This window comes from Oncorhynchus gorbuscha, linkage group LG06 (genome assembly GCF_021184085.1).
Source record: "Oncorhynchus gorbuscha isolate QuinsamMale2020 ecotype Even-year linkage group LG06, OgorEven_v1.0, whole genome shotgun sequence".
NCBI classification, from domain to species: domain Eukaryota; kingdom Metazoa; phylum Chordata; class Actinopteri; order Salmoniformes; family Salmonidae; genus Oncorhynchus; species Oncorhynchus gorbuscha.
The window spans coordinates 56360188-56387612 of NC_060178.1; the positions used below are offsets into that span (position 1 = coordinate 56360188).

The window sequence follows — 27425 nt, forward strand, 5'->3', positions numbered from 1 at the left end:
AGTCATTACCTGCCTTGACTCCGTCATAGTTATCCAACAAAGGCTCTGTGACTCAAGCAATCGTGGGTTTATTTTTTTATTTTTTATCTTGGTCTGTCACTCGGTGTCCGATTAAACGATGGCTGGAGTGTGCGTTCCATCTGAGTCATCCTCTACGGATTTGCACCGGGTCAGACTTCTGCAATCAAATGTAAACCGAGTTAGTGCAAGATGGATGCACAGGCAAATGAACTTGCCCTGCGAGAGAGGTCCGGAGGGAAGATATTACTTTAAAAGTTTACTAGAACAACAGAGGAGTGCATTCTCGAAATTCAACCTACTGGCCCATCCACCTGCGGACAACGCGCCCTTGGCGCCTTTACGAGATGAGGTCTTGTTGATTGATCCGTGCTCTGGGCATCTAAGTGCGGGGGCTGAGGTGGATTTGGCAACTAAAGGAAGACCTCAATTTATAGATATCCTTTATATTCCGTCTGGATTATGGGTCGCCGCCGGTTCCAGAGAAAGGCCCCAGACTCCTTCAGTCAGGCCATCAGCCTGCGACCTGTCAGAAAACAAGGCATGGAACTCAAGGACAATGTCAGACGCAGCTCTTCGGGCCAGTCTTGGAGGTAAAAATTTAAACTAACCTAGGCCTAATTATAAAGTTAAATGTGAAGTACACTTATAAGGCTAACAGTATAGCATAATACACATAAACCGACCCAATTCTTTAGGCAAATTTATTTATTTTAGTTATAAAGACTGTATGTATATAAATCCAACATTTCACTGTAGCCTACTATGCCAAATAGGCTTGCAGATTCCCGCACTTTACTAGCCTGATATGTCGTCAACAGGTTGGACAAGTCATTCGAAGGTGAAACCAGGCCCTCCCAAAATGCCATGCACCTTGAAATCCTTCAGTTTTTTCCCTGAAAGAGAGAACCTGGTATAACCCTAAGCGTTTACATAATGACACATTTTCAACGGTTTCAAAGCAGTGAAGTGAAATCTTGTTGATTGTTTGTGTTTGATTTTGAAGGATGTCAGCCCCTCTGACCCCAGTCAGTGGATAGAGAAGGCAGCACAACGTTATATCTACACTTCAGCGGCTCAGAGGTCAGGTGCCAACCAGGACCATCATATTTTCTCCCAAACACATTGTGCAGCATAATATAGTCACTGTGTTCCATTCTGATATGTATCATATGGTTTCTTTGACCTTGTGCATGATCAAGACATTGCAACCATAGCATCCAGTTCTATTCTAACTTGTGTGCGCTTTTTTAATAAATCACAAACAGTGTTGGCCTAAGTGTGTCACCCTGCTTTGTCATATATTAACTTGCAGGGGCTATGAGGACGTCGGTTGGGACGCAAAATTACCGCGGCGCGTGAAGCCCCCAGCAACCACCCTTGAGAAAATGGCGGACCCTGTGAATCAGCATTTCACCCAGAAGTGTTACCACAGCAAACCAGAGCTGTGGCAGGTGAGTGTTTGGAAAATACACAACACTGAAGTTCATTTAAATGCTGTCCATCCCAGTTGGAATGAGAGGATTTGGTTTTAATGGGACACCCTAAACTAACAAATAATGCAGAAATAGTGCTGCCTCTAACTCTTCTCTAAGGCGATTGGAGCCCATTGGAACAGACACCAGCTTCGTGCTAGGAATGAAGTGAGGAAACCTATAACATTGTGAGTGTTTTGGCCTAGCCTTATTTCATGATGTAATTACAAGAATGGATTTTGCTAGATGCTTGTCTTGTTGAAAACACAAGCCTGTTTCTTTGTTCTAAGATTGTTTCATTTTATTTCACAGTACCAGTCCCTGCCCAAACACCTGTCAAATTCCATTGTATAGGTAAGAAGTTCTAGCCTCTGTTTGTACTCTTGCCAACATTTTGTATTTTACTATTTATGTTATCTTTTTTTCACATCAATTTGTTTTGTTTGTAGGTTCATGTGTAGGCTAAAGCAGTGCCTCTGAGGAAGAGTGAAAATGTGTCTCTGAGTGTGACTGGACGTGCTTGTTGTGTGTCCTCTTTATGTCATTGGAGTGGTGTGGTGGGGTCCATGAACATGGACAACATAGATAAGACAGGACATGACTTCTACCCCTTGACTATGCAGCGGACCACATTGCCCCCATACACTCCCACGGCACAGTAGGTATCTTCATGATGTACCTTCGCTGATCATTATACCAAAGGGGGATATCTAGTCAGTTGTACAACTGAATGCGTTCAACTGAAATGTGTCTTCTGCATTTCACCCAACCCCTCTGAATCAGAGAGGTGCGGCGGGCTGCCATAATCGACATCCAATTCTTTGGCATCTTTAACTGCCTTGCTCAGGAGCAGAACAACAGATTTTTACATTGTCAGCTCGGGGATTCAATCCAGCAACCTTTCAGTTACTGGCCCAACACTCTAACCACTAGGCTACCTTACACAAGATACCTTGACTAATAATACACAAAGTGTTATTGGTGGCATTGAAGATTCTAGTAAGATTGGAATCAACACACATTCAAACCTATTATCTGTTTGTTTATAGTTTCATTCATTCAATTGTATTCTATTGGATATACACTACCGTTCAAAAGTTTGGGGTCACTTAGAAATGTCCTTGTTTTTGAAAGAAAGGCACATTTTTTGTCCATTAAAATCAAATCAAATAGATCAGAAATACAGTGTAGACATTGTAAACGTTGCAAATGACTATTGTAGCTGAAAATGGCAGATTTGTTATGGAATATCTACATAGGCGTACAGAGGCCCGTTATCAGCAACCATCACTCCTGTGTTCCAATGGCACGTTGTGCTAGCTAATCCAAGTTTGTCATTTTAAAAGGCTAATTGATCATTAGAAAACCCTTTTGAAATTATGTTAGCACAGCTGCAAACTGTTGTTCTGATTAAAGAAGCAATAAAGCTGGCCTTCTTTAGATTAGTTGAGTATCTGGAGCATCAGCATTTGCGGTTTCGATTACAGGCTCGAAGAGGCCCAGGTGCACAACTGAGCAAGAGGACAAGTACATTAGAGTTTCTAGTTCGAGAAACAGACGCCTCACAAGTCCTCAAGACTGGCAGCTTCATTAAATAGTACCCGCAAAACACCAGTTTCAACGTCAACAGTGAAGTGGGAACTCCGGGATGATGGCCTTCTAGGCAGAGTTCCTCTGTCCAGTGTCTGTGTTCTTTTGCCCATCTTAATATTTTATTTTTATTGGCCAGTCTGAGATATGGCTTTTTCTTTGCAACTCTGTCAACTCTGCCTAGAAGGCCAGCATCCCAGAGTCACCTCTTCACTGTTGACATTGAGACTGGTGTTTTGCGGGTACTATTTAATGAAGCTGCCAGTTGAGGACTTGTGAGGCATCTGTTTCTCAAACTAGCCAATCGTGTCCTCTTGCTCAGTTATGCATCAGGGCCTCCCACTCCTCTATCTATTCTGGTTAGATCCAGTTTGCACTTTTCTGTGAAGGGAGTAGTAAACAGCATTGTATGAGATCTTCACTTTCTCTGCAATTTCTCGCATAGAATAGCCTTTATTTCTTAGAACAAGAATAGACTGACGAGTTTCAGAAGAAAGTACTTTGCTTCTGGCCATTTTGAGCCTGTAATCGAGCCCACAAATGCTGATGCTCCAGATCCTCAACTCCAAATGCTGATGCTCCAGATACTGAATACTCAACCTGAAGAAGGCCAGCTTTATTGCTTATTTAATCAGAAAAACAGTTTGCAGCTGTGCTAACATAATTGCAAAAGGGTTTTCTAATGTCCAATTAGCCTTTTAAAATGACACACTTGGATTAGCTAACACAACGTGCCGTTGGAAAGCAGGAGTGATGGTTGCTGATAATGGGCCTCTGTACGTCTATGTAGATATTCCATTAAAAAATCTGCCCTTTTTTACAATAGTAATTTACAACATTAACAATGCCTACGCTGTATTTCTGATACATTTTTTATTTTATTTTAATGGACAAAAAAATGTGCTTTTCTTTCAAAAACAAGGATATTTCTAAGTGACCCTAAACTTTTGAACGGTAGTGTACATCCATTTTTTTCCATTGTACAGTAGACTGTATGCAATTTATGAATAATGTACAAATGTACAATATTTTTGTCCCAGCCGCCCCACCATCCCTGGCTATACTGGCAAGGCTCACTGTGATGGTGCTCGGTCCTCTGGGTTCAGTCTGCCTCTTCTACCCAGCTCTGCCCCATGGTGAGTCCCTAGTACCCTACATGTACACAATACACAATGATTCATTACCATATTACATATATGTCAACCTCATTCAGCTGTGTGGGACATACAGTATGTGAAACAAGTATTTTTCTCCCCATTCACATTGGACAAGGATTACCACTATAATCCATTAGAGGGCATCCTAAACTCTCTAACAACATCTGCCACAGGCTACGTCGATGACTGTGAACCCCAAGGCATCCATGGGCTTGCCAGTGATTAGACCGACAATTCCTTGATAACAAAATTAATGTTTTTAGTAGTGTACACCCGGCTTGTGTGGGCCCTATGGTACCTTTATTTCACAAAGGAATGTTCTGTTTTGTCCTTGTGCGACGCTATATATACAAAAGTATGTGGACACCCCTTCAAATTAGTCAATTTGTCTATTTCAGCCACACCCGTTGCCGACAGGTATATAAAATCGAGCCCATGACCATGCAATCTCCATAGACTAAAATTGGCAGTAGAATCTTTCCCAGAAGCGTGGAGGCTGTTGTAGCAGCAAAGGCGAGACCAACTCCATAATAATGCCCATTGTTTTGGAATGAGATGTTCAATGAGCACATACTTTTGGTCATGTAGTGTATATCAGTTCAGAACCACAGCAGGTAGAAGAAAAATATGTTTTTATTTAAATAATAATCCTGCAACAAAAAAAAACAAAAAAAATTATAAACAACAAACTTCAAATAAAAATATAGTAACTTTGAACTGTGACATGATGGCTCAAAAATCATATACTGTATTATTTAAAATGTTAAGGAGTTCTGAATACAATCTAAGCAGCTAGCTACCAATCGTATCACTTGGAAGTTTTGGGAATTAAAGCTGATCCACATGACTACTTGTTTATCAAATGGAGAATTCGTATTGGCTCAAGCTTTTCAAGTCCTGTCACACCATAGCAATCAGCACCAAGCAAGTTAAACAAGTTTTCTAAAGGTTCCCCCAGTATTGTTGCCCGAACACAATATGGATGTTTTGAGAATGTGTTTAGGATGACTTTTGTTAATGTGTCCCCAATTTTTTATTTTATTTTTATTTGACCTTTATTTAACCTTTATTTAACCAGGCAAGTCAGTTAAGAACAAATTCTTATTTTCAATGACAGCCTAGGAACAGTGGGTTAACTGCCTGTTCAGGTGCAGAATGACAGATGTGTACCTTGTCAGCTCGGAGGTTTGAACTCGCAACCTTCCGGTTACTAGTCCAACGCTCTAACCACTAGGCTACCCTGCCGCCCCAATATACCCATAGGAACCATGTTTCTTACATTAATGATTGTATGCAGTATGACAATATCCCATACTAACCGCAATATAATTACTCTGCTATACATTGTAGCTGAAGATTAGATATCCAACTATTACTAAAATGAAAAGAAAAAACTGCTTGTAGTTTCAAATTAAAAGTATTTATGTGGTTACATTTCATTTCACCACGAAATCTAAATTCTATGTAATAACATGGTATCTGTGCGACGCCCATTTAAAATGTGGGGAATACCTTTAGTTTTTAAATGAACCAAGGCCGGGTTCAAATCCAATCAGCAGTAGATCCACGTTATAGCGCACTTTACATTTATAGGCCATTTCCGATTGAGCAGACGTATGCATCTTTTATCGTGAATGTGATCTCTGTGAACGTGGGAACATTGTCTTTAAAAGGTGCTATTGCCGTCAATGCGCAATAAGATTGAATCCCGGGCCTAAATGTTTCTGTTAAGAAGGACAGTAAACTGAGGGCAAATTACAATCTTATAAGTACTGTATCCAGGCCCGGCTTTAGGATATGTCTGAGGAGTTATTTTAAATCCTTGGGAGGCACAACTGGTATCACTTTCGAGCCCTAATATAACAAGGCAGATTGGTCCTACTGTAACGAGTGCGCTGAGAGTCGGGAAACATGTTCAGGGAGTGAGTGTTTTAATAAGTAAATGATGCAATAAACACGTAACACAAACCGACATGAAAACAGAGGCAATAACACCTGAGGAAACAGATATAGGGAAGATAATGAAGGAGGTGATGGAGTCCAAGTGAGTGTCATGAGGCGCAGGTGCGCGAGACGATGGTGACAGGTGGGCAAGGATAATCAGCAGCCTGATGACCTAGAGGCCGGAGAGGGAGTATACATGACACCTACTGCTGTTTAAATGTACAAAACATCTATCTGGAATGTAACCAGACACATCGACAACTGTTGTTTTTTAGAACTGTTGTTTTATACAATTGTGTTATATAAATACAAGGAAGATAGGCGCCCCCGCTATGACACATAAGTGTGTCTAAAATGCAGCCGTAGCTGCCATAGGCCTACACATCATTTGCGCCTACCGACACGCACAGATCAGCTCGACAGAATGAGCACCACTACCCTATCAAAGATTCTTACTGGCTTCATGGCTTCAACTTGAATCATTACAACTATATGTTACATTTCTGTCGAATTTGTGACGCTACACAATGTGCGCAACCTACAGTAAGCCATGCCGCCACTTCTCCAGGTGTGCAACATTTTCCGTGGGAGAGTTTCAGAAAAGCAAACTAAATTAAACTTAGTGCATATTCTATATTCATAGCCAATTTGTCATTTCCTACCTGACAGTAGCCTATTTGAATCTGCCGTGAATAACAGTAAATGCCCATTCACATTCAGAAAGCAACACACGCACGCACGCACACACACGCGCACACACACACACACACACACACACACACACACACACACACACACACACACACACACACACACACACACACACACACACACACACACACACACACACACACACACACACACACACTAAAGCAAGAGAGCAGGGAGGTTTTGAAAAAGTAGGCTGTGTGTCGTTTTCATACTATTCACATCACTTGTACAGTAGCCTATCACACAATGACTGGGTGTAATGAAAATGAATGACGACAGAGGGAACGTTTGCCTACTTCTTTGAGTAGGATAGGAACAGCAATGGTCCTGTACTACTGCGGCATACAAAATGTAAAAAAATGTAGGCCTATCTGAAATGCAGTCATATACACAAACGTTTTGATTTTTCCGCAAGAAAGCACACAATGTTGAAGAGAAGCCCCACGAAGACTGGTAGGCTAAGATGCGCTCATTAAACAGCACACACCATAACCATCGATTCAGGACATCGGACAGAAGGCTATCGCCAGTCAGCGCGATGAAAGGATGCGCTGCCAATTTCAGCACCACCGCAGTGGACAGCCAGGACAGTAGGAGGACCGCGCCAGGGCTCACCTCAGAGCACAACAAGAGGCTTCATTGGTCATGGCTCACCTCAGAGCACAACAAGAGGCTTCATTGGTCATGGCTCACCTCAGAGCACAACAAGAGGCTTCATTGGTCATTGTCCCTATACCCATAAAATAACGCAAAGCTGAGAATGTTAAAGCTCACTGAACCCTACAATGAAGCAATTAGGGTTGCAAACCGTTGGTAACTTACCAAAGTTACCAGATATACACATTAAGAACACCTGCTGTTTCCATGACATAGACTGGCCAGGTGAATACAGGTGAAAGCTATGATCACTTATTGATGTCGCTTGTTACATCCACGTCAATCAGTGTAGGTAAAGGGGAGACGACAGGTGAAAGGATTTTTAAGCCGTGTGACATTTACATTTAAGTCATTTAGCAGACGCTCTTATCCAGAGCGACTTACAAATTGGTGCATTCACCTTACGACATCCAGAGGAACAGTCACTTTACAGTAGTGCATCTAAATCTTAAAGGGGTGGGGGGGTGAGAGGGATTACTTATCCTATCCTAGGTATTCCTTAAAGAGGTGGGGTTTCAGGTGTCTCCGGAAGGTGGTGATTGACTCCGCTGTCCTGGCGTCGTGAGGGAGTTTGTTCCACCATTGGGGGGCCAGAGCAGTGAACAGTTTTGACTGGGCTGAGCGGGAGCTGTACTTCCTCAGTGGTAGGGAGGCAAGCAGGCCAGAGGTGGATGAACGCAGTGCCCTTGTTTGGGTGTAGGGCCTGATCAGAGCCTGGAGGTACTGAGGTGCCGTTCCCCTCACAGCTCCGTAGGCAAGCACCATGGTCTTGTAGCGGATGCGAGCTTCAACTGGAAGCCAGTGGAGAGAACGGAGGAGCGGGGTGACGTGAGAGAACTTGGGAAGGTTGAACACCAGACGGGCTGCGGCGTTCTGGATGAGTTGAAGGGGTTTAATGGCACAGGCAGGGAGCCCAGCCAACAGCGCGTTGCAGTAATCCAGACGGGAGATGACAAGTGCCTGGATTAGGACCTGCACCGCTTCCTGTGTGAGGCAGGGTCGTACTCTGCGGATGTTGTAGAGCATGAACCTACAGGAACGGGCCACCACCTTGATGTTGGTTGAGAACGACAGGGTGTTGTCCAGGATCACGCCAAGGTTCTTAGCGCTCTGGGAGGAGGACACAATGGAGTTGTCAACCGTGATGGCGAGATCATGGAACGGGCAGTCCTTCCCCGGGAGGAAGAGCAGCTCCGTCTTGCCGAGGTTCAGCTTGAGGTGGTGATCCGTCATCCACACTGATATGTCTGCCAGACATGCAGAGATGCGATTCGCCACCTGGTCATCAGAAGGGGGAAAGGAGAAGATTAATTGTGTGTCGTCTGCATAGCAATGATAGGAGAGACCATGTGAGGTTATGACAGAGCCAAGTGACTTGGTGTATAGCGAGAATAGGAGAGGGCCTAGAACAGAGCCCTGGGGGACACCAGTGGTGAGAGCGCGTGGTGAGGAGACAGATTCTCGCCACGCCACCTGGTAGGAGCGACCTGTCAGGTAGGACGCAATCCAAGCGTGGGCCGCGCCGGAGATGCACAACTCGGAGAGGGTGGAGAGGAGGATCTGATGGTTCACAGTATCGAAGGCAGCCGATAGATCTAGAAGGATGAGAGCAGAGGAGAGAGAGTTAGCTTTAGCAGTGCGGAGCGCCTCCGTGATACAGAGGAGAGCAGTCTCAGTTGAATGACTAGTCTTGAAACCTGACTGATTTGGATCAAGAAGGTCATTCAGAGAGAGATAGCGGGAGAGCTGGCCAAGGACGGCACGTTCAAGAGTTTTGGAGAGAAAAGAAAGAAGGGATACTGGTCTGTAATTGTTGACATCGGAGGGATCGAGTGTAGGTTTTTTCAGAAGGGGTGCAACTCTCGCTCTCTTGAAGACGGAAGGGACGTAGCCAGCGGTCAGGGATGAGTTGATGAGCGAGGTGAGGTAAGGGAGAGGGTCTCCGGAAATGGTCTGGAGAAGAGAGGAGGGGATAGGGTCAAGCGGGCAGGTTGTTGGGCGGCCGGCCGTCACAAGACGCGAGATTTCATCTGGAGAGAGAGGGGAGAAAGAGGTCAGAGCACAGGGTAGGGCAGTGTGAGCAGAACCAGCGGTGTCGTTTGACTTAGCAAACGAGGATCGGATGTCGTCGACCTTATTTTCAAAATGGTTGACGAAGTCATCTGCAGAGAGGGAGGAGGGGGAGGATTCAGGAGGGAGGAGAAGGTGGCAAAGAGCTTCCTAGGGTTAGAGGCAGATGCTTGGAATTTAGCGTGGTAGAAAGTGGCTTTAGCAGCAGAGACAGAGGAGGAAAATGTAGAGAGGAGGGAGGGAAAGGATGCCAGGTCCGCAGGGAGGCGAGTTTTCCTCCATTTCCGCTCGGCTGCCCGGAGCCCTGTTCTGTGAGCTCGCAATGAGTCATCGAGCCACGGAGCGGGAGGGGAGGACCGAGCCGGCCTGGAGGATAGGGGACATGGAGAGTCAAAGGATGCAGAGAGGGAGAAGAGGAGGGTTGAGGAGGCAGAATCAGGAGATAGGTTGGAGAAGGTTTGAGCAGAGGGAAGAGATGATAGGATGGAAGAGGAGAGAGTAGCGGGGGAGAGAGAGCGAAGGTTGGGACGGCGCGATACCATCCGAGTAGGGGCAGTGTGGGAGGTGTTGGATGAGAGCGAGAGGGAAAAGGATACAAGGTAGTGGTCGGAGACTTGGAGGGGAGTTGCAATGAGGTTAGTGGAAGAACAGCATCTAGTAAAGATGAGGTCGAGCGTATTGCCTGCCTTGTGAGTAGGGGGGGAAGGTGAGAGGGTGAGGTCAAAAGAGGAGAGGAGTGGAAAGAAGGAGGCAGAGAGGAATGAGTCAAAGGTAGACGTGGGGAGGTTAAAGTCGCCCAGAAGTGTGAGAGGTGAGCCGTCATCAGGAAAGGAGCTTATCAAGGCATCAAGCTCATTGATGAACTCTCCGAGGGAACCTGGAGGGCGATAAATGATAAGGATGTTAAGCTTGAAAGGGCTGGTAACTGTGACAGCATGGAATTCAAAGGAGGCGATAGACAGATGGGTAAGGGGAGAAAGAGAGAATGACCACTTGGGAGAGATGAGGATCCCGGTGCCACCACCCCGCTGACCAGAAGCTCTCGGGGTGTGCGAGAACACGTGGGCGGACGAAGAGAGAGCAGTAGGAGTAGCAGTGTTGTCTGTGGTGATCCATGTTTCCGTCAGTGCCAAGAAGTCGAGGGACTGGAGGGAGGCATAGGCTGAGATGAACTCTGCCTTGTTGACCGCAGATCGGCAGTTCCAGAGGCTACCGGAGACCTGGAACTCCACGTGGGTCGTGCGCGCTGGGACCACCAGATTAGGGTGGCCGCGGCCACGCGGTGTGGAGCGTTTGTATGGTCTGTGCAGAGAGGAGAGAACAGGGATAGACAGACACATAGTTGACAGGCTACAGAAGAGGCTACGCTAATGCAAAGGAGATTGGAATGACAAGTGGACTACACGTCTCGAAGGTTCAGAAGGTTAAGCTTACGTAGCAAGAATCTTATTGACTAAAAAAAGATTAAAATGATACAGTACTGCTGAAGTAGGCTAGCTGGCAGTGGGTGCGTTGTTGACACTACACTAATCAAGTCGTTCCGTTGAGTGTAATAGTTTCTGCAGTGCTGCTATTCGGGGGCTAGCTGGCTAGCTAGTAGTGTTGTTCACGTTACGTTGCGTTAAAAGAACGACAATAGCTGGCTAGCTAACCTAGAAAATCGCTCTAGACTACACAATTATCATTTATACAAAGACGGCTATGTAGCTAGCTATGTAGCTAGCTACGATCAAACAAATCAAACCGTTGTACTGTAATGAAATGAAATGAAAATGTGATACTTCCTGTGAATGCGACCGGGTTGTGAGTCTATTCGGTAGACGTTGGCTAGCTGTCGGCTAGCTGTTGGCTAGCTAGCAGAGTCTCCTACGTTAAGGACGACAAATAGCTGGCTAGCTAACCTCGGTAAATTAAGATAATCATTCTAAGACTACACACTCTAAACCTAAACTACACAATTATCTTGGATACGAAGATACGAAGACAGCAAAGACAGCTATGTAGCTAGCTAACACTACACTAATCAAGTCGTTCAGTTGAGTGTAATAGTTTCTCCAGTGCAGCTAATCAGTGGACGTTAGCTAGCTGGCTAGTGAAGACTACGTTAGGACGGCGAAATACGATAATTACGCAATTATCTTTGATACAAAGACGGCTATGTAGCTAGCTGCGAAGAAATTGCTAAGATTAGACAAATCAAACCGTTGTGCTATAATGAAATATAATGAAATGTAATGAAAAAGTTATACTACCTGCGGGAGCGAAGTGCCGATGCGACCACTCGCTCCAACATTTCTGCAGCATGACAAATGAGACATGGATTGTGTATGTGTGCCATTCAGCCCTACGGGGTATGGTAGTAGGCTCCAGGTGCAGCAGTTTGAGTGTGTCAAGAACTGCAATGCTGCTGGGCTTTTCACGCTCAACAATTTCCTGTATGTATCAAGAATGGTCTACTACAGGGCCTCCCGGGTGGCGCAGTGGTCTAAGGCACTGCATTACAGTGCAAGCTGTGCTACCAGATATTCTGGGTTCGGGCCCATGCTCTGTCGCAGCCGGCCGCGACCGGGAGGTCCATAGGGCAACGCACAATTGGCCCAGCGTCATCCGGGTTAGGGAGGGTTTGACCGGCAGGGATATCCTTGTCTCATCGTGCACTAGTGACTCCTGTGGCGAGCCGGGCGCAGTGCACACTGACCAGGTCGCCAGGTGTACGGTGTTTCCTCTGACACAATGGATGTGCATTGTGTCAAGAAGCAGTGCGGCTTGGTTGGGTTGTGTTTCAGAGGACGCATGGCTTTCGACCTTCGCCTCTCCCAAGTCCGTACGGGAGTTGCAGCGATGAGACAAGACTGTAACTACTACCAATTGGATGCCATGAAATTGGGGAGAAAAAAGGGGTGGAAAAAAAAGAATGGTCCACTACCCAAAGGACTTCCAGCCAACTGTGGGAAGCATTGGAATCTACATCGGTCAGCATCCCTTTGAAACTCTTTCGACACCTTGTAGAGTCCATTCCCAAACCAATTGAGGCTGTTCTGAAAGCAAAAGGGGGTGCAACTCAATATTAAGAAGGTGTTCCTAATGTTTTGTACACTCAGTGTATATAAATTCCCATAGATTTCTATAGTAACCTGTTAATTACCAGTGTTTCCCGAAAATTCCTGTAACTTTGGTCAATTAATGGGAGTTTTGCAACCCTACGATTGAAACATTTCCAAACTCTAAGTGGGTCCCACAGACAGACATCTCTCTCTCCCTCCTTCTCTCTCCCCCTGTCTCTCTCTACCTCTCCTTTATTCCCCCTTCTCTTCTTTCGCCCTTCTTTAACCTCCTCCTCTCTCTCTCTTTCTCTCTTCCTCTCTCTTCCTCTCTCTCCCCTCCCTTCACCTCTCTCCCCCTCACCCCTATACCTCTCTCTCATCTCTCCCCCTCCCTCTTTTAACATATTCTCTCTCCCCTCCCTTAATGTGTCCCCACTCCTTCCTTTACTCTCTCTCTCTCTCTCTTTCTCTGAGTCTCACCAATTGACCCATTGCAGCTGTATCACCAACTTGTTTGCCTTAAATGCAGTGTATTGACTTACGTGTCAACTACCTTGATGCATATCTATGTGTCAATATGCTTGACACATCTTTTTGCATTGAACACAATGTATCAACTAATGCGTCATGACTCATGATACATCTATTTTTGTCAATGCGGCACAGACTGACGCTTATCAGTGACATTGTGTGTCGCAGACCAGGGTGTCGGTGAAGTAAGGACTGTAAAAGCTTCAGGCGAACTTCCATGTGAAGTTTTGTTTCCCATGTTTCTGTTAGATCCGCATCACCCATAATGCTTGTCAGTTTTTGTGTCGCTTTTGGAAGGGGGGAAAAATGGTTGGTGGCTAGCACATGACAGTGTCCCCTAAAAGACTTCACAGCGACTGTTGTGACACAGGACAAACAATGGTTGACATTGGCACAGAGGGAGCAGAAGCACACCGTGAAAAGAACAATCAGGAAGAAAGAACCGTTCATCATACTGCCAATCTTATAATGATAATAATACACGCCATTTAGCAGATGCTTTTATCCCAAGCGACTTCGTCTCTTAAATATTGAAGTCTTTTTCATACTGACTTATACAAACTTTCATCCTTATTTCATAATGAACAAAAACAGTACGTACGCACGGCTACTTCTTTGTATGTTGAAGTCAATGTGAAACCCAGATAGATCATTTTAAACTGTACTCAAATTGCAAAAGAAGAAGACCACAAATAATGATTAGAATTGGAATCTATGTAGCAGTATCAAATGGAACATGTATTGCATACTATAGTCTACTATAACAAATAAGCAGAGGAAAACCATCCCCCAAAGTCAGGGAGTCTTGTGTGTCTGTTGTTCAGGATGTAAAAACCTGTTTCCTAGTTGGGCCCCAGTTGAGCGAATTTTACTGGCTTTTGGAGCAGCTCTCTCCAGATGGTTGAATCCAAAGCAGCTCGTGGTTTAATGGTGGTTTTTCACAACCCAGGTCCATTTTCCTGGTGCCCAGGAAATCTGAGATCTGTTTCCTCTACTGATTAAGCTGGCCTCCCATCTTATTTTTCCAAAAAACTAAAGCAAAAAGACATGTTCTCGGGTTGATTGATTGTCACCGCCAACATTCAGAGGCCCCTGGACTCTGGCTTACACTGTCGTTCTGATCGTGCCTTTTCCCTCCGATTATTGTCACTATCGCTTACAAGCATTTTTTTGGAACAGTGTTGTCAATTTTCAAAACAGTGTACTTAAGACACAGAACTCCGTGGTCGTTTGCAAAACAGGAAATGCATTTTTACATTCATCAAAACTATATGATAAAGAGTAAAGTGTAGAACTAAAAAGTAAGAGCCAACTCACCTGCTTTTACACTATGATTGGACTATTTTACAATGTTCAAACAGGAGCTCAGTTCACATAACAGGGTTGACCTTAAACCTGAGGGACAAATGTAAATAAATCACAGTAAATACGTTTAAATCTTTAGAAATACTTTCCCAAAGGAACAAAACAACTAGGACTTTACGATGGGGATTTACAGAGAAAACAAATCATTTATTTGAAAGAAAACACAATGCTAATGGACATTTTTCTAATTCGTAGTGTTTTATGAAAATTTGATTGAAGGACATAAAAAGAAATGCAATTTCATCTTACAATTGAATTTAGAGCGGGCAACCAGTAAATCAATTAGTCTAATTCATTTGATCAATGCAATTTCATCTTTGTAGACGGCAACCATCACATAATTGTTCACTCAACCCCCCCCATCCGGAAAAGCACAAATTCATGCTGCTAATTACAACTTCCTCGTCTTCTTCAATTACATTTGCCTCCACAGTTCACCACACACACAAAAAATGTATGGAACAAACTGACCAGGCCCTGTCAAACTCCCAGTGGTTGTGATGTTGCGCCTTGTGGACGGTTTGTGGCCACTTGTCTGCTTCTATCCATCTGCTTCTATCCATCTGCTTCTATTCGTCTACTTCTAATGTGACATTTCTTCATTGCTGGTTCTGTTGTGTTTGGTGGCCAGCTGGCTGTGGCTATCATGGTAGCATTCGGTTTTGATGTGTCACTGTTGGCGCGTAAAGCTGGATCTTGGGTTGGTGGCTGGTGCGGGAGGAGAGAGAGACAAAGGTGGGTCCATGCCTCATTATAAAGGGACCCAGGCAGGTGCACCCGTGAGGGCAAACAGAGGCAACCAAAACGGGGTTGAGTTCGGTATTACAGAATGGTGTGCAACGTTGAATTCAACGGAAACGGTACTGTACTGAATGACTAGTTGGAAAATGTTGTGATTATGGTGACCCAGAGGCTAGTTACCATAATAGTGTGCTGCACAAGTTTTTCCATTTCAGATGGTCCCACCCATATTGATCAGGTCAGACCTCGCCACAACCACCAGACATGAGCAAACGTACCTCAAAGGCTGTTGAAGAACGGTGCACAGTGTTTTGGAGAAACGTGTTGTTTAGTACAAGCTAACACAGCTAGCAAACATTGAAGCGCAACTGAAGGCACCTCAGAGTTGGCCTCACACACAAAGGGTTGGGTTAACAGCATGAACTTGACACATCGTATACAAATCATAATAGCCCCTTTTCCCACATATGACATAAAATCCTTGAAAGTTTCCAAGGTTCTGGTAGTTTACTGGTACATTGCTAAAGTTACTGTTAGTATTCCCTCCCTTTGCAACCCTAAGAGCAATCAAATGGAACCTAATGTAACTATCACTCAATTCTCCTTTCTCCTTTACTCTCCCAAATTGGCAGCCATGATTAAAGTTCAAGTTGAAGTTGTTGGACATAAGGAGGCTTTTATAATAGGGACCTTGCAGAAGTCAAAGTAGATATACTAAATATACACAAACAACAGCCCAAAAGAAATACCCTCTGTATCAGGCTTAATCTGTCCTATCTACACAGAAATAGGTAGAGGGCAAGACTGCGCAGACTGTGTCGTCTTGATTCAGAATCTGCCTAACAGGACCTCAAAAGCCTTGTTCACGCTGTAGGCCTTAATGCTCAAATCTGTTTTATTTTTTCAAATCCAGTTTTGGAATTCTGACTGTCCAAACAGCAAGTTACGAGTGATCAAATTGTATTTGTGTGTTTAGACTGTGGTCATTTGCTGACATGGCTATGCTAGTTGTCATGGTAATGGCCGGTGTGTGTCCAGTTGCATAGGCTGAGGGGTGGTGGTGCTTGTGCTTCCTCCGACTCAGACGTTGCTTGGTAGCAAGCTTTGGTTACAACAATGCTGGCCATGGAAGTCTCCCAGTTGCTTTGAATGTTCGAAATCATAGTGTAAGAACACTTTTAAAGCCTCAAAGGATAAGTCCTTTTTGGCTAGCCACAGCAGTCAACTAGCTAGATAGGTAGCTGTTTAGCTTGCTAGCACATTCACTCATTTGTTTGTAAACAATTAGCAAGGTAGTTACCTACCACATGTTCTTGTCAAACTGTCAACAGACTACAGGTAAATCCCAACATATTGTCTTAATAGGGCGTTGGGCCACTACAAGCTGCCAGAACAGCTTCATTGAGCATTGGCATAGATTCTACTGTCTGGAACTCAATCGGAGAAATGTGACACCATTCTTCCCAGGAAATTCCATAATTTGGTGTTTTGTTAATGTTGGTGGAAAACGATATCTCAGGCACCGCTCCGCAATCTCCCATAGGAATCTAATTGGGTTAAATCTGGTGACTTAGACGGCATATAGTGAAACATCAGTAAGTTGAGCAGTCTTCGTCACTGAAGCTCCTGCCAGACGTGCCCCAACAATCACACCAGTCACTGAGATCTCTTCTTCTAGCCATGGTAGCCAAAATAATGGGAAACGAGGCCTGCCCAGCTTTTTTATTCATAACCCTAAGCATGCTTTCAATATACTTTGTATCCCTCATTTACTCAAGTGTTTCCTTTATTTTGGCAGTTAGCTGTTGGTACCAAGATATGTCAAATAACAGTCTAAAAACCACTTGAGGGCAAAAAAAATCCGATTTTACCATGCAGACACAAGTCGCATGGCCGGTATTCAGATTTGTATCTAATTTCAAACCACCTGCGAAGGTGGTTTGAAATGTGGCTTGGAATATCTGATTCCATGTGCTTTTTGGCTGTTCAGATTGAAGGAAAAAGATCTGATTAGAATCGGATATACAAAAAATTTGATTTGAGTCACTTCAAACTGCTAGTGTGAACAGGGCCGGTACGTACTGTATACTCACTTGGCACCTACCAGGACCATACAATTACGCAATTGGCAATAGAGTTTATTTCCAAAATACTATATACACCAATTTTTCACATTTGTGTTTTTTCATCAGAAATAATTGCTTATGGGTACATTCATGTGTTTATAAAATATTACTGTTCTCAGATTTTTTTATTCATAGATGTTAGATGTGTATGAAAATGTTATTTTTTTGCTAAATTTTTATATATTCATTGTTTCGCTGGAATTGAATGTTCGTATGCTGTATATTTTACTGTGTTATGAGGTTGTCTCACCTAGCTATCTAAAGAAGAATGCACTTACTGTGTGTCACTCTAGATAACAGCATCTGCTAAATTACCAAAATGTAAAATGTACATGTTTTACATATACAGTGCATTCGGGAAGTATTCAGACCCTTCACTTTTTCCACATTTTGTTACGTTACAGCCTTTTTGAAAAATGTATTTAAAAAAATAAATTCCTCATCAATCTACACACAATACCCCATAATGACAAAGCGAAAAAAGGTTTTTAGAAATACCTTATTTACATAACTATACAGACCCTTTTTGCTATGAGACTCAAAATTGACCTCAGGTGCATCCTGTTTCCATTGATCATCCTTGAGATGTTTCTACAACTTGATTGGAGTCCACCTGTGGTAAATTCAATTGATTAGACAAGCATGTCAGAGCAAAAACCAAGCCATGAGATCAAAGGAATTGTCCGTAGAGCTCCAAGACAGGATTGTGGCATTCTTAAATGGAAGAAGTTTGGAACCACCAAGACTCTTCCTAGAGCTGGCCACCCACCCAAACTGAGCAATCAGAGGAGAAGGGCCTTGGTCAGGGAGGTGACTAAGAACCTGATGGTCACTCTGACAGAGCTTCAGAGTTCCTCTGTGGAGTTGGGAGAACCTTCCAGAAGGACAACCATCTCTGCAGCACTCCACCTATCAGGCCTTTATGGTAGAGTGGCCAGGCGGAAGCCACTCCTCAGTAAAAGGCACATGACAGCCCTCTTAGAGTTTGCCAAAAGGCACTTAAAGGACTTTCAGAACATGAGAAACAAGATTCTCTGGTCTGATGAAACCAAGATTGAACTCTTTGGCCTGAATGCCAAGCTTCATGTCTGGAGGAAACCATGCACCGCTCATCACCTGGCCAATAGCACTCCTTCGGTGAAGCATGGTGGTGGCATCATCCTGCTGTAGGGATGTTTTTCAGTGGCAGGGACTGGGAGACTAGTCAGGATCAAGGGAAAGATGAACGGAGCTAAGTACAGAGAGATCGTTGATGAAACATGCTCCAGGGCGCTAAGGACCTCAGACTGGGCGTTCACCTTCCAACAGTACAACGACCCTAAGCACACAGCCAAGACAATGCAGGAATGGCTTCGGGACAAGTCTCTGAATGCCCTTGAGTAGCCAAGCCAGAGCCCGGACCTAAACCCGATCAAACATCTCTGGTGACCTGAACATATCTGTGCAGCGATGCTCCCCATCCAACCTGACAGTGCTTGAGAGGATCTGCAGAGAAGAATGGGAGAAACTCCCCAAATACAGGTGTGCCAAGCTGGTAGCGTCATACCCAAGAAGACTCTAAGCTGCCAAAGGTGCTTCTACAAAGTCCCAAGTAAAGGGTCTGAATACTTATCTAAATGTGATATTTCCGTTTTCTATTTTAAATACATTTGCAAAAAATTCTAAAAATCTGTGTTTGCTTTGTCATTATGGGGAATTGTGTGTAGATTGATGAGCAAAATAGTTTTTTTTAATACATTTTAGAAAAAGGCTGTAACGTAACAAAATGTGGAAAAAGCGAAGGGGTCTAAAATACTGTCTGAATAAACTTATTACTCATATTATACTTTTTTTTTTAAAACATTTATTTCACTAATGTATCATTTGTACAGTTCTTTACACAGTACATTTGACTGTGTAAAACCTAGCAGTACGTCTTATTTCTCTAAGAATGAGGCAGATATATACAATTTTGCAGAAAGAAAACATTCTTTTTTGTCCCTCTGAAATGAAACCATCAAGTGATTTTAAGCAAATACATGCCATGATTAGATGATTAGTTAGTGAAAAAACACACCAATCTCTTTCATAATTCCTTTAAACAATAAAAGCTCATTTACCAACATTTCTGAAAATGGATATACAGTATACCATTTTGTAATGAAGCTCTTCAATTACAACCAATAAACCGGTTCTACAACGTAAAGGTGATTTCCACATCCCTTGTTACATTTGTAAATTTGTCGAAATCAGACTTAATCTTAATAGTTCATCATCATTCATAATTAAACACAATTTAATTTACATCATAGTAAACTCATTCATATTAGTGTCCTCGCAGGAAGAGAGCACACCCACAGACTAACAGCAAACAAGCACATTTTCAGAAAATAAAATGTGCTTATTCCTCAAGAGTCTTCCGAATGTTCATGTGCACTATAAACACACTCAGAAGAGAGGAAAGGATAGGCCTAAATGAAAATGTAACTTTGGTGCCTATCGTAGTCTACCAAACATGAAACAGAAATGTCTAAATGTTGCAATAAACGGTATGGAAATGGAATGAGGAAATGCTAGAAAGTATTGTATGCATTTTGAACTTGGGAAGGAAACATTTAAAAAATGTCAATACGGAAACTCTCTCGTTTGGTGGGAGTTTGAAGGGTGCACAGGCGGAGAGACATGCCTAGTGCGTCTTGGCCACAAGGCTGCTCTGTGACATAAACTCAAGAGCGACAGGGAATGAAAATACGATGAACCCTTCAATGAGTGGCCTGGGAATATAACATAATTGATGTTCAAGGACATCTGACCTCCTTCACCTTGCCTTTGCCCCTCTTCACCCTGCCTTTGCCCCTCTTCACCCTGCCTTTGCCCCTCTTCATCCTGCCTTTGCCCCTCTTCACCCTGCCTTTGCCCCTCTTCACCCTGCCTTTGCCCCTCTTTCCCTTGCCTTTGCCCCTCTTCACCCTGCCTTTGCCCCTCTTTCCCTTGCCTTTGCCCCTCCTCACCCTGCCTTTGCCCCTCTTTCCCTTGCCTTTGCCTCTCTTCACCCTGCCTTTGCCCCTCTTCACCCTGCCTTTGCCCCTCTTCACCTTGCCTTTGTCCCTCTTCACTCTGCCTTTGCCCCTCTTCACCTTGCCTTTACCCCTCTTGCCTTTGCCCCTCTTCACCCTGCCTTTGCCCCTCTTCACCCTGCCTTTGCCCCTCTCCACCTTGCCTTTATCCCTCTTGCCTTTGCCCCTCTTCACCTTGCCTTTGCCCCTCTTCACCTTGCCTTTGCCCCTCTTCACCTTGCCTTTGCCCCTCTTTCCCTTGCCTTTGCCCCTCTTCACCTTGCCTTTTCCCCTCTTCACCTTGCCTTTGCCCCTCTTCACCTTGCCTTTGCCCCTCTTCACCTTGCCTTTGCCCCTCTTCACCTTGCCTTTGCCCCTCTTCACCTTGCCTTTGCCCCTCTTTCCCTTGCCTTTGCCCCTCTTCACCTTGCCTTTGCCCCACTTCACCTTGCCTTTGCCCCTCTTCACCTTGCCTTTGCCCCTCACCTTGCCTTTGCCCCTCTTCACCTTGCCTTTGCCCCTCTTCACCTTGCCTTTGCCCCTCTTTCCCTTGCCTTTGCCCCTCTTCACCTTGCCTTTTCCCCTCTTCACCTTGCCTTTGCCCCTCTTCACCTTGCCTTTGCCCCTCTTCACCTTGCCTTTGCCCCTCTTCACCTTGCCTTTGCCCCTCTTCACCTTGCCTTTGCCCCTCTTCACCTTGCCTTTGCCCCTCTTCACCTTGCCTTTGCCCCTCTTTCCCTTGCCTTTGCCCCTCTTCACCTTGCCTTTGCCCCTCTTCACCTTGCCTTTGCCCCACTTCACCTTGCCTTTGCCCCTCTTCACCTTGCCTTTGCCCCTCTTCACCCTGCCTTTGCCCCTCTTTCCCTTGCCTTTGCCCCTCTTCACCCTGCCTTTGCCCCTATTTCCCTTGCCTTTGCCCCTCTTCACCCGGCCTTTGCCCCTCTTCACCTTGCCTTTGTCCCTCTTCACTCTGCCTTTGCCCCTCTTCACCCTGCCTTTGCCCCTCTTCACCCTGCCTTTGCCCCTCTTCACCTTGCCTTCACCTCCCCTGTTGTCTTGTCATTTTTTCATCAATATGGCTATTTTCTCCTGAACCATTTGGTCTATCCACTGGAAACTCAAGAACAATATAGACACATACAGTATATAAAGAATCAGATTTTTTTATGTTAAAAAAATATATAATTCAAGTATATTTCCATAGATGTTCAAAATATACTGTTAATTACCATCGTTTCTGAAAATTACCAGGAGTTTTGCAACCCTACCATTGAAACATTTCCAAAATTAAAGTGGGTAAGTTAAATGCCGGGCCAATGTTTGTAAAGTCAGGACTGTAACTTTAGGTGAGCTCATATATATATATTAAAAAATCCCATTCATCGTAACTTATTACCTTTTTCATTGTGCAAATTGTTTCATTATTTTTTTTGTATGGTCAGAGAGAGTTATGTTCACAGTTAAGTATGTGTTAGAATTCTGCCTTTAATATTATTAAAACAACTAACTGCCTCAGTGTTGATGTGTTGATGTGTTTCACAGGACCAATCAGGGTTTATGGAATCCTCCGGTTTATGCTCGCACTGCACCTCTGTCCAGAATGGTGACCACTGTGCCTCCACAAAACCCATTCCTACACTCCAAGCGACCAGTTTTTCCTATTTAATGCCTCTTCAAGAACACATGAGAAATATTAAACAAAGCGTATGAGAAACTTTGGAACGTGTAGTCGTCCATTTTATGCCATCCAATCTGTGTGTGTGAATAGATCTATAATGATGTGATGTCAATGACTGATTCTGGCTGAGTTGGAGAATAATGAAAGACCTCATTAGCATAATTCCCCTGATTTAGATGAGTGGTTTTGTGACTTCAGGGCTGTGAGCTTTTAGTTATCATTGTCCTCTCCAGCCTGCGCGTGTGTGTGTGTGTGTGTGTGTGTGTGTGTGTGTGTGTGTGTGTGTGTGTGTGTGTGTGTGTGTGTGTGTGTGTGTGTGTGTGTGTGTGTGTGTGTGTGTGTGTGTGTGTGTGTGTGTGTGTGTGTGTGTGTGTGTGTGTGTGTGCGTTCGTGCATGTGTGTGTGAAGGTACAGTTGTTTAGCTGTCGAGGAGAGGCGTCCAGAGCATCCGGCCACGCAGCCACTCCGAATAAGAAAACAGTGAGAGCACTAACCAAAGACCCAGTTCTTTAGGAAGTCTGCAGTGAATAAGAAATGTGTATGTGTGTGTAGTCAATGTACATTTCCCCATAAGTGATCTATTTTACTGTAGGTATATCATGCAGGTATAACACTTACTGAGTAATACAAATCTAGACGGGTACATTTTTGAAGTGAACGCTTAGATCTGCAGTAAGGTGAATAAAAGACGGAATGCTGTTACAGGTTCGTCTGTTGACAGGAAACTGGGGTGTGCGGCTTTCCTGTCTCTTGTCCATCATCTAATATGTGTTTCTGCGTTGAAAAGGGTCTTGCCAGGATTTAGCTCGGTGAGATTGACTCGAGAGGGTTGTAAGAATGATTTGGAGTAGTAAAAATTCTCCAAAAGTAATTTTGTTGCGCAGGGGTGGAAGGAATTGTAGAATGGGTTGGAAGAAATTCACAGTGAACTCAATCAAATAAAACTAGGATTTACCTTCAAAGAACAACAGGCATGTTCCCACATGTTCCTCTTCAATACCACCCCTGGTTATGCACCATTAAAAATCAACATGTTTCAATTCAATAATTAAACACAGTTCACGAGAATACAATAATCGTTTAGCTAGTGGTTTAAGACCTTTTCAATTCACAGTAGCTTTCACTACCTGTAGGGCCTCTGGACCGATTGAAGGATTTCCTCCCGAATGGTTCAACAGCCTGACTGCTGACACCTCTGGTGTCAAACCTCATGTGGGTGAAACAGTTGGGGCTGAAATGGAAATGTTTTCACTCTCTCCTTCCACAGAGAGAGGGAGTTGAAAAGGTTCAAATGTGAATAGTGTCTTCCGTTTTGTGTTTGCTTTCCTTTACATGCAGCCGTCATACAGCTCCTGGACTCCTACATACTTGAATCTTTTATCATAACATTTATCTGTATATGCTTGATCATCGATAGTTTTTCTCTTATATTTTAAGGATTTCTTCCAGTTTTATTGACTAGAATAGGCATGGAATGAAGATGACAGATAGATGGAACATATAACGTTTAGTTTATTAGGATCCCCATTAGCTATTGCACATGACGCAGCATGGAGTCCACACAAAACATAAAATACAGTGCATTTTTAGAAAGTGTTCAGAGTCCTTTTTTCCACATTTTGTTACGTTACAGCCTTATTCTAAAATTGATTACATTGTTTATTTCCCCTCATCAATCTACTCACAATACCCCATAATGACAAAGCAAAAACAAGTTATTAGAAATGTTTGCAAATGTATTAAAAAATAGAAAAACTGAAATATCACATTTACATAAGTATTCAGAACCTTTACTCTTTGTTGAAGTACATTTGGCAGCGATTACAGCCTCGAGTCTTCTTGGGTATGATGGTACAGGCTTGGCACACCTGTACAGTATTTGGGGAATTTACCCCATTCTTCTCTGCAGATCCTCTCAAGCTCTGTCAGTTTGGATGGGGCACGCCGCTGCACAACTATTTTCAGGTCTCTCCAGAGATGTTCGATCGGGTTCAAGTCCGGGCTCTGGCTTGGCCACTCAAGGACATTCAGAGACTTGTCCCGAAGCCACTCCTGCATTGTCTTGGCTGTGTGCTTAGAGTTGTTGTCCTGTTGGAAGGTGAACCTTCGCCCCAGTCTGAGGTCCTGAGCGCTCTGGAGAAAGTTTCATCAAGGATCTCTCTGTACTTTGCTCTGTTCATCTTTCCCTCGATCCTAACTAGTCTCTCAGTCCCTGCAGCTGAAAAACATCCCCACAGCATGATGCTGCCACCACCATGCTTAACTGTAGGGATGGTGCCAGGTTTCCTCGAAATGTGACGCTTGGCATTTAGGCCAAAGAGTTCAATCTTGGTTTCATCAGACCAGATAATCTTGTTCCTCATGGTCTGAGAGTCCTTTAGGTGCCTTTTGGCCAACTCCAAGCGGGCTGTGTAGCTGAATTCTCAGGATGCCTTTTACTGAGAAGTGGCTTCCATCTGGCCACTACTATAAAGGCCTGATTGGTGAAGTGCTGCAGAGATGGTTGTCCTTCTGGAAAGTTCTCCCATCTCCACAGAGGAACTCTAGAGCTCAGTCACAGTGACCATTGGGTTCTTTGTCACCTCCCCGATTGCTCAGTTTGGCCGGGTGGCCAGCTGTAGGAAGAGTCTTGGTTGTTTCAAACTTCTTACATTTAGAAATGATGGAGGCCCCTGTGTTCTTGGGAACCTTCAATGCTGCAGAAATGTTTTGGTACCCTTCCCTAGATCTGTGCCTCGACACAATCCTTTTGCTCTGACATGCACTGTCAACTGTGGAACCTTATATAGACAGGTGTGTGCCTTTCCAAATCATGTCCAGTCAATTTAATTTACCACAGGTGCACTCCAATCAAGTTGTAGAAACATCTCAAGGATGATCAATGGAAACAGGATGCACCTGAGCTCAATTGCGAGTCTCATAGTAAAGGGTCTGAATACTTATGTAAATAAGGTATTTCTGTCTTTATTTTTAATACATTTGCAAAAATGTCTTTCTTTGTGTGGACATTTTTTATTGAATCCATTTTAGAATAAGGCTGTGACATAACAAAATGTGTATAAATGGGAAGGGACCTAAACATGGCCCTAAACACACATTAAATCAGTTTTTGGTTTGGGTACAGTGAAGAAACCCATAGTGGCGTGTCTGGTGGTGTATTTTAAGATAGTAACATGGCGCCGACAGATAGGGAAACTCTGTTTCTAGCTCCTAAGACACATTGCACTAGTTTTTTGTGTGTGTTATTTCTTCATTTTTTTTGCCCAGAAAATGTTTTGTGTTATTACATACAGTCGGAAAGAACTTTTGGAAATCAGAGCAGTGGTAACTCACCAGCATTACCACCAGGAATATTGAATCCTTTGTTCGTACCCTCCAGGGCAATTTAACTTATTCCAGAGGCTGCTCCAAAACACCACTGGCGAAGAAGAGCTAGTCAGAGTGGACTTCTAGTCTGACTCAGGAGGCGTGCATACCACCCACCGCTTCTGAGTATATTACTTGCTAATGTTCAGTCTCTGGATAATAACATAGACGAGCTCAGGGCGAGGATCTCCTTCCAGAGAGACATCAGGGATTGTAACATACTCTGTTTCACAGAAACATGGCTCTCTCGGGATATAGTGTCCCCATCCATACAGCCAGCTGGGTTCTCAGTACATAGCGCAGACAGGAATAAAGAACTCTCTGGGAAGAAGAAAGGCAGGGGTGTATGTTTCATGATTAACTACTCATGGTATGATTGTGATAACATACAGAAACTCAAGTCCTTTTGTTCACCTGACGTAGAATACCTCACAATCAAATGCCGACCGTATTACCTCCCAAAGATAATTATCTTTGGTTATAGTTACAACCATGTATATTCCCCCTCAAGCCAAAACCACAATGGCCCTCAAAGAACTAAACTGGACTTTATGCATAAAAACAAAGCAAATCTGAGGAAAACACTACCAACACATTGACTGTAGTACTCGCATTGGGAAAACATTGTACCACTGCTACTCAACTTTTCGAAATGCCAACAAGGCTCTCCCTTTGGCAAATATAATTCTCCTCCTTTCCTATAGGCAGAAACTCAAACAGGAAGTACCTGCGCTAAGGTCTATTCAATGCTAGACTGACCAATCAGAATCCATGCTTCAAGATTGTCATGACTCTCCTGTGAGGATCCAAAGATCAGGTTACAGTGGATCAGTGTCTACTGAGCTCTCTCACCCGCATAGGGGAGGGATTGATGTGAGGGTTTTATCACTTTTGATTGTAAATTGTAGGCAACAGACTAGAATGGGTGAATGGAATGTCTCTTTGTTACAGAATATTTTTCTGCCCAAAAACTCTTAAAATCCAACAATAAACACTGGGATAATATATTTCAACATCCAAATGTTGGGAATGATGAGAGATGGAATATGGGAAATTAATGTCTATTTTCTGACATCATAAAAAATGGTATTAAGACGTTATAACGAACATATTGTAACTTGAAGAGCTTTTACACTGTGTATATCAGGTTTACATCCTTTACATTGTGTAGAAAATGGATGAAGAGAATATTTTTGTGACAATAGGATTGTGATGTTAGTTCTCTAACGAGCTCATAGAAGTGATGATACACTGTGACCTCTTTTGGACAATCAGAGCCTTACACTGAAGAAGGAAGGAGAAGGCCCAGTCGAACCCTTCTAACAAAGCGGAACCCTTTTCACGAAGGCCCGGATCCAACAGAGATACACAACAAAGACCTTCAATGCGTAAATATATGCATTACTTTTGGGGCAAGCTATTATGATTACTGTAAACGTACTTCCCAAATGGATCCAAGTGTTGCTTCTCTTTCTCTCTCACAAGTGTCATATTGTGTTAGTCCGCTAGGGACCTGTTGTCATCATATTAAGTTTCTAATCAATAACCTATACTGTGTGTGTGTATGTATCCTGTGTTATCATTTTGTTTGTTAGTAAATAAATAATCAAATCAATTTGTGTGGTACGGAATGATCAGTAAAACTCGGTTTGTGCAGATTCGAGAAGTCTCCAACGTTCAGAATGAGATATGAGGTAATGATTAATACGTGACTGCATCGATATAAACAGTTGAAGTCGGAAGATTACATACACTTAGGTTGGAGTCATTAAAACTAGTTGTTCAACCACTCCACAAATGTCTTGTAAACAAACTGCAGTTTTGGCAAGTCGGTTAGGACATCTACAAGTAATTTTTCCAACAATTGTTTACAGACAGATTATTTCACTTATAATTCCCCTGTATCACAATTCCAGT

General features: G+C 43.6%; 1 protein-coding gene across 3 annotated transcripts; it reads left to right on the plus strand.

Moving 5' to 3' along the window:
- LOC124037181 (spermatogenesis-associated protein 48) lies at positions 1-27079 on the plus strand. 3 transcript variants are annotated; one of them, XR_006839137.1, is made up of 9 exons: positions 1-611; positions 840-931; positions 1025-1101; positions 1334-1472; positions 1614-1681; positions 1806-1847; positions 2044-2155; positions 4124-4219; positions 22007-22053. XR_006839137.1 is itself a non-coding variant. In XM_046351851.1 (9 exons), coding segments are annotated over exons 1-9 (1116 nt in total). In that variant the 5' UTR covers positions 1-118; the 3' UTR covers positions 26785-27079. The 3 variants fall into 3 exon arrangements, 2 of the variants coding, with proteins under 2 accessions (XP_046207807.1, XP_046207806.1); XM_046351851.1 differs by lacking the exon at positions 22007-22053 and adding an exon at positions 26784-27079 and having other exon boundaries at positions 2044-2151; XM_046351850.1 differs by having other exon boundaries at positions 2044-2151; positions 22007-22182.
- Positions 27080-27425: the final 346 nt, after the last annotated feature.

What these genes read in the sequence shown, in the direction of transcription:
- LOC124037181 (XM_046351850.1), top strand. Translation starts at nt 119, where the DNA reads ATGGCTGGAGTGTGCGTTCCATCTGAGTCATCCTCTACGGATTTGCAC. An exon ending in GTGAGGAAACCTATAACATT is followed by an intron (nt 1,682 to 1,805) that starts GTGAGTGTTTTG and finishes TTTATTTCACAG; the next exon opens with TACCAGTCCCTGCCCAAACA. An exon ending in CCATACACTCCCACGGCACA is followed by an intron (nt 2,152 to 4,123) that starts GTAGGTATCTTC and finishes TTTTTGTCCCAG; the next exon opens with CCGCCCCACCATCCCTGGCT.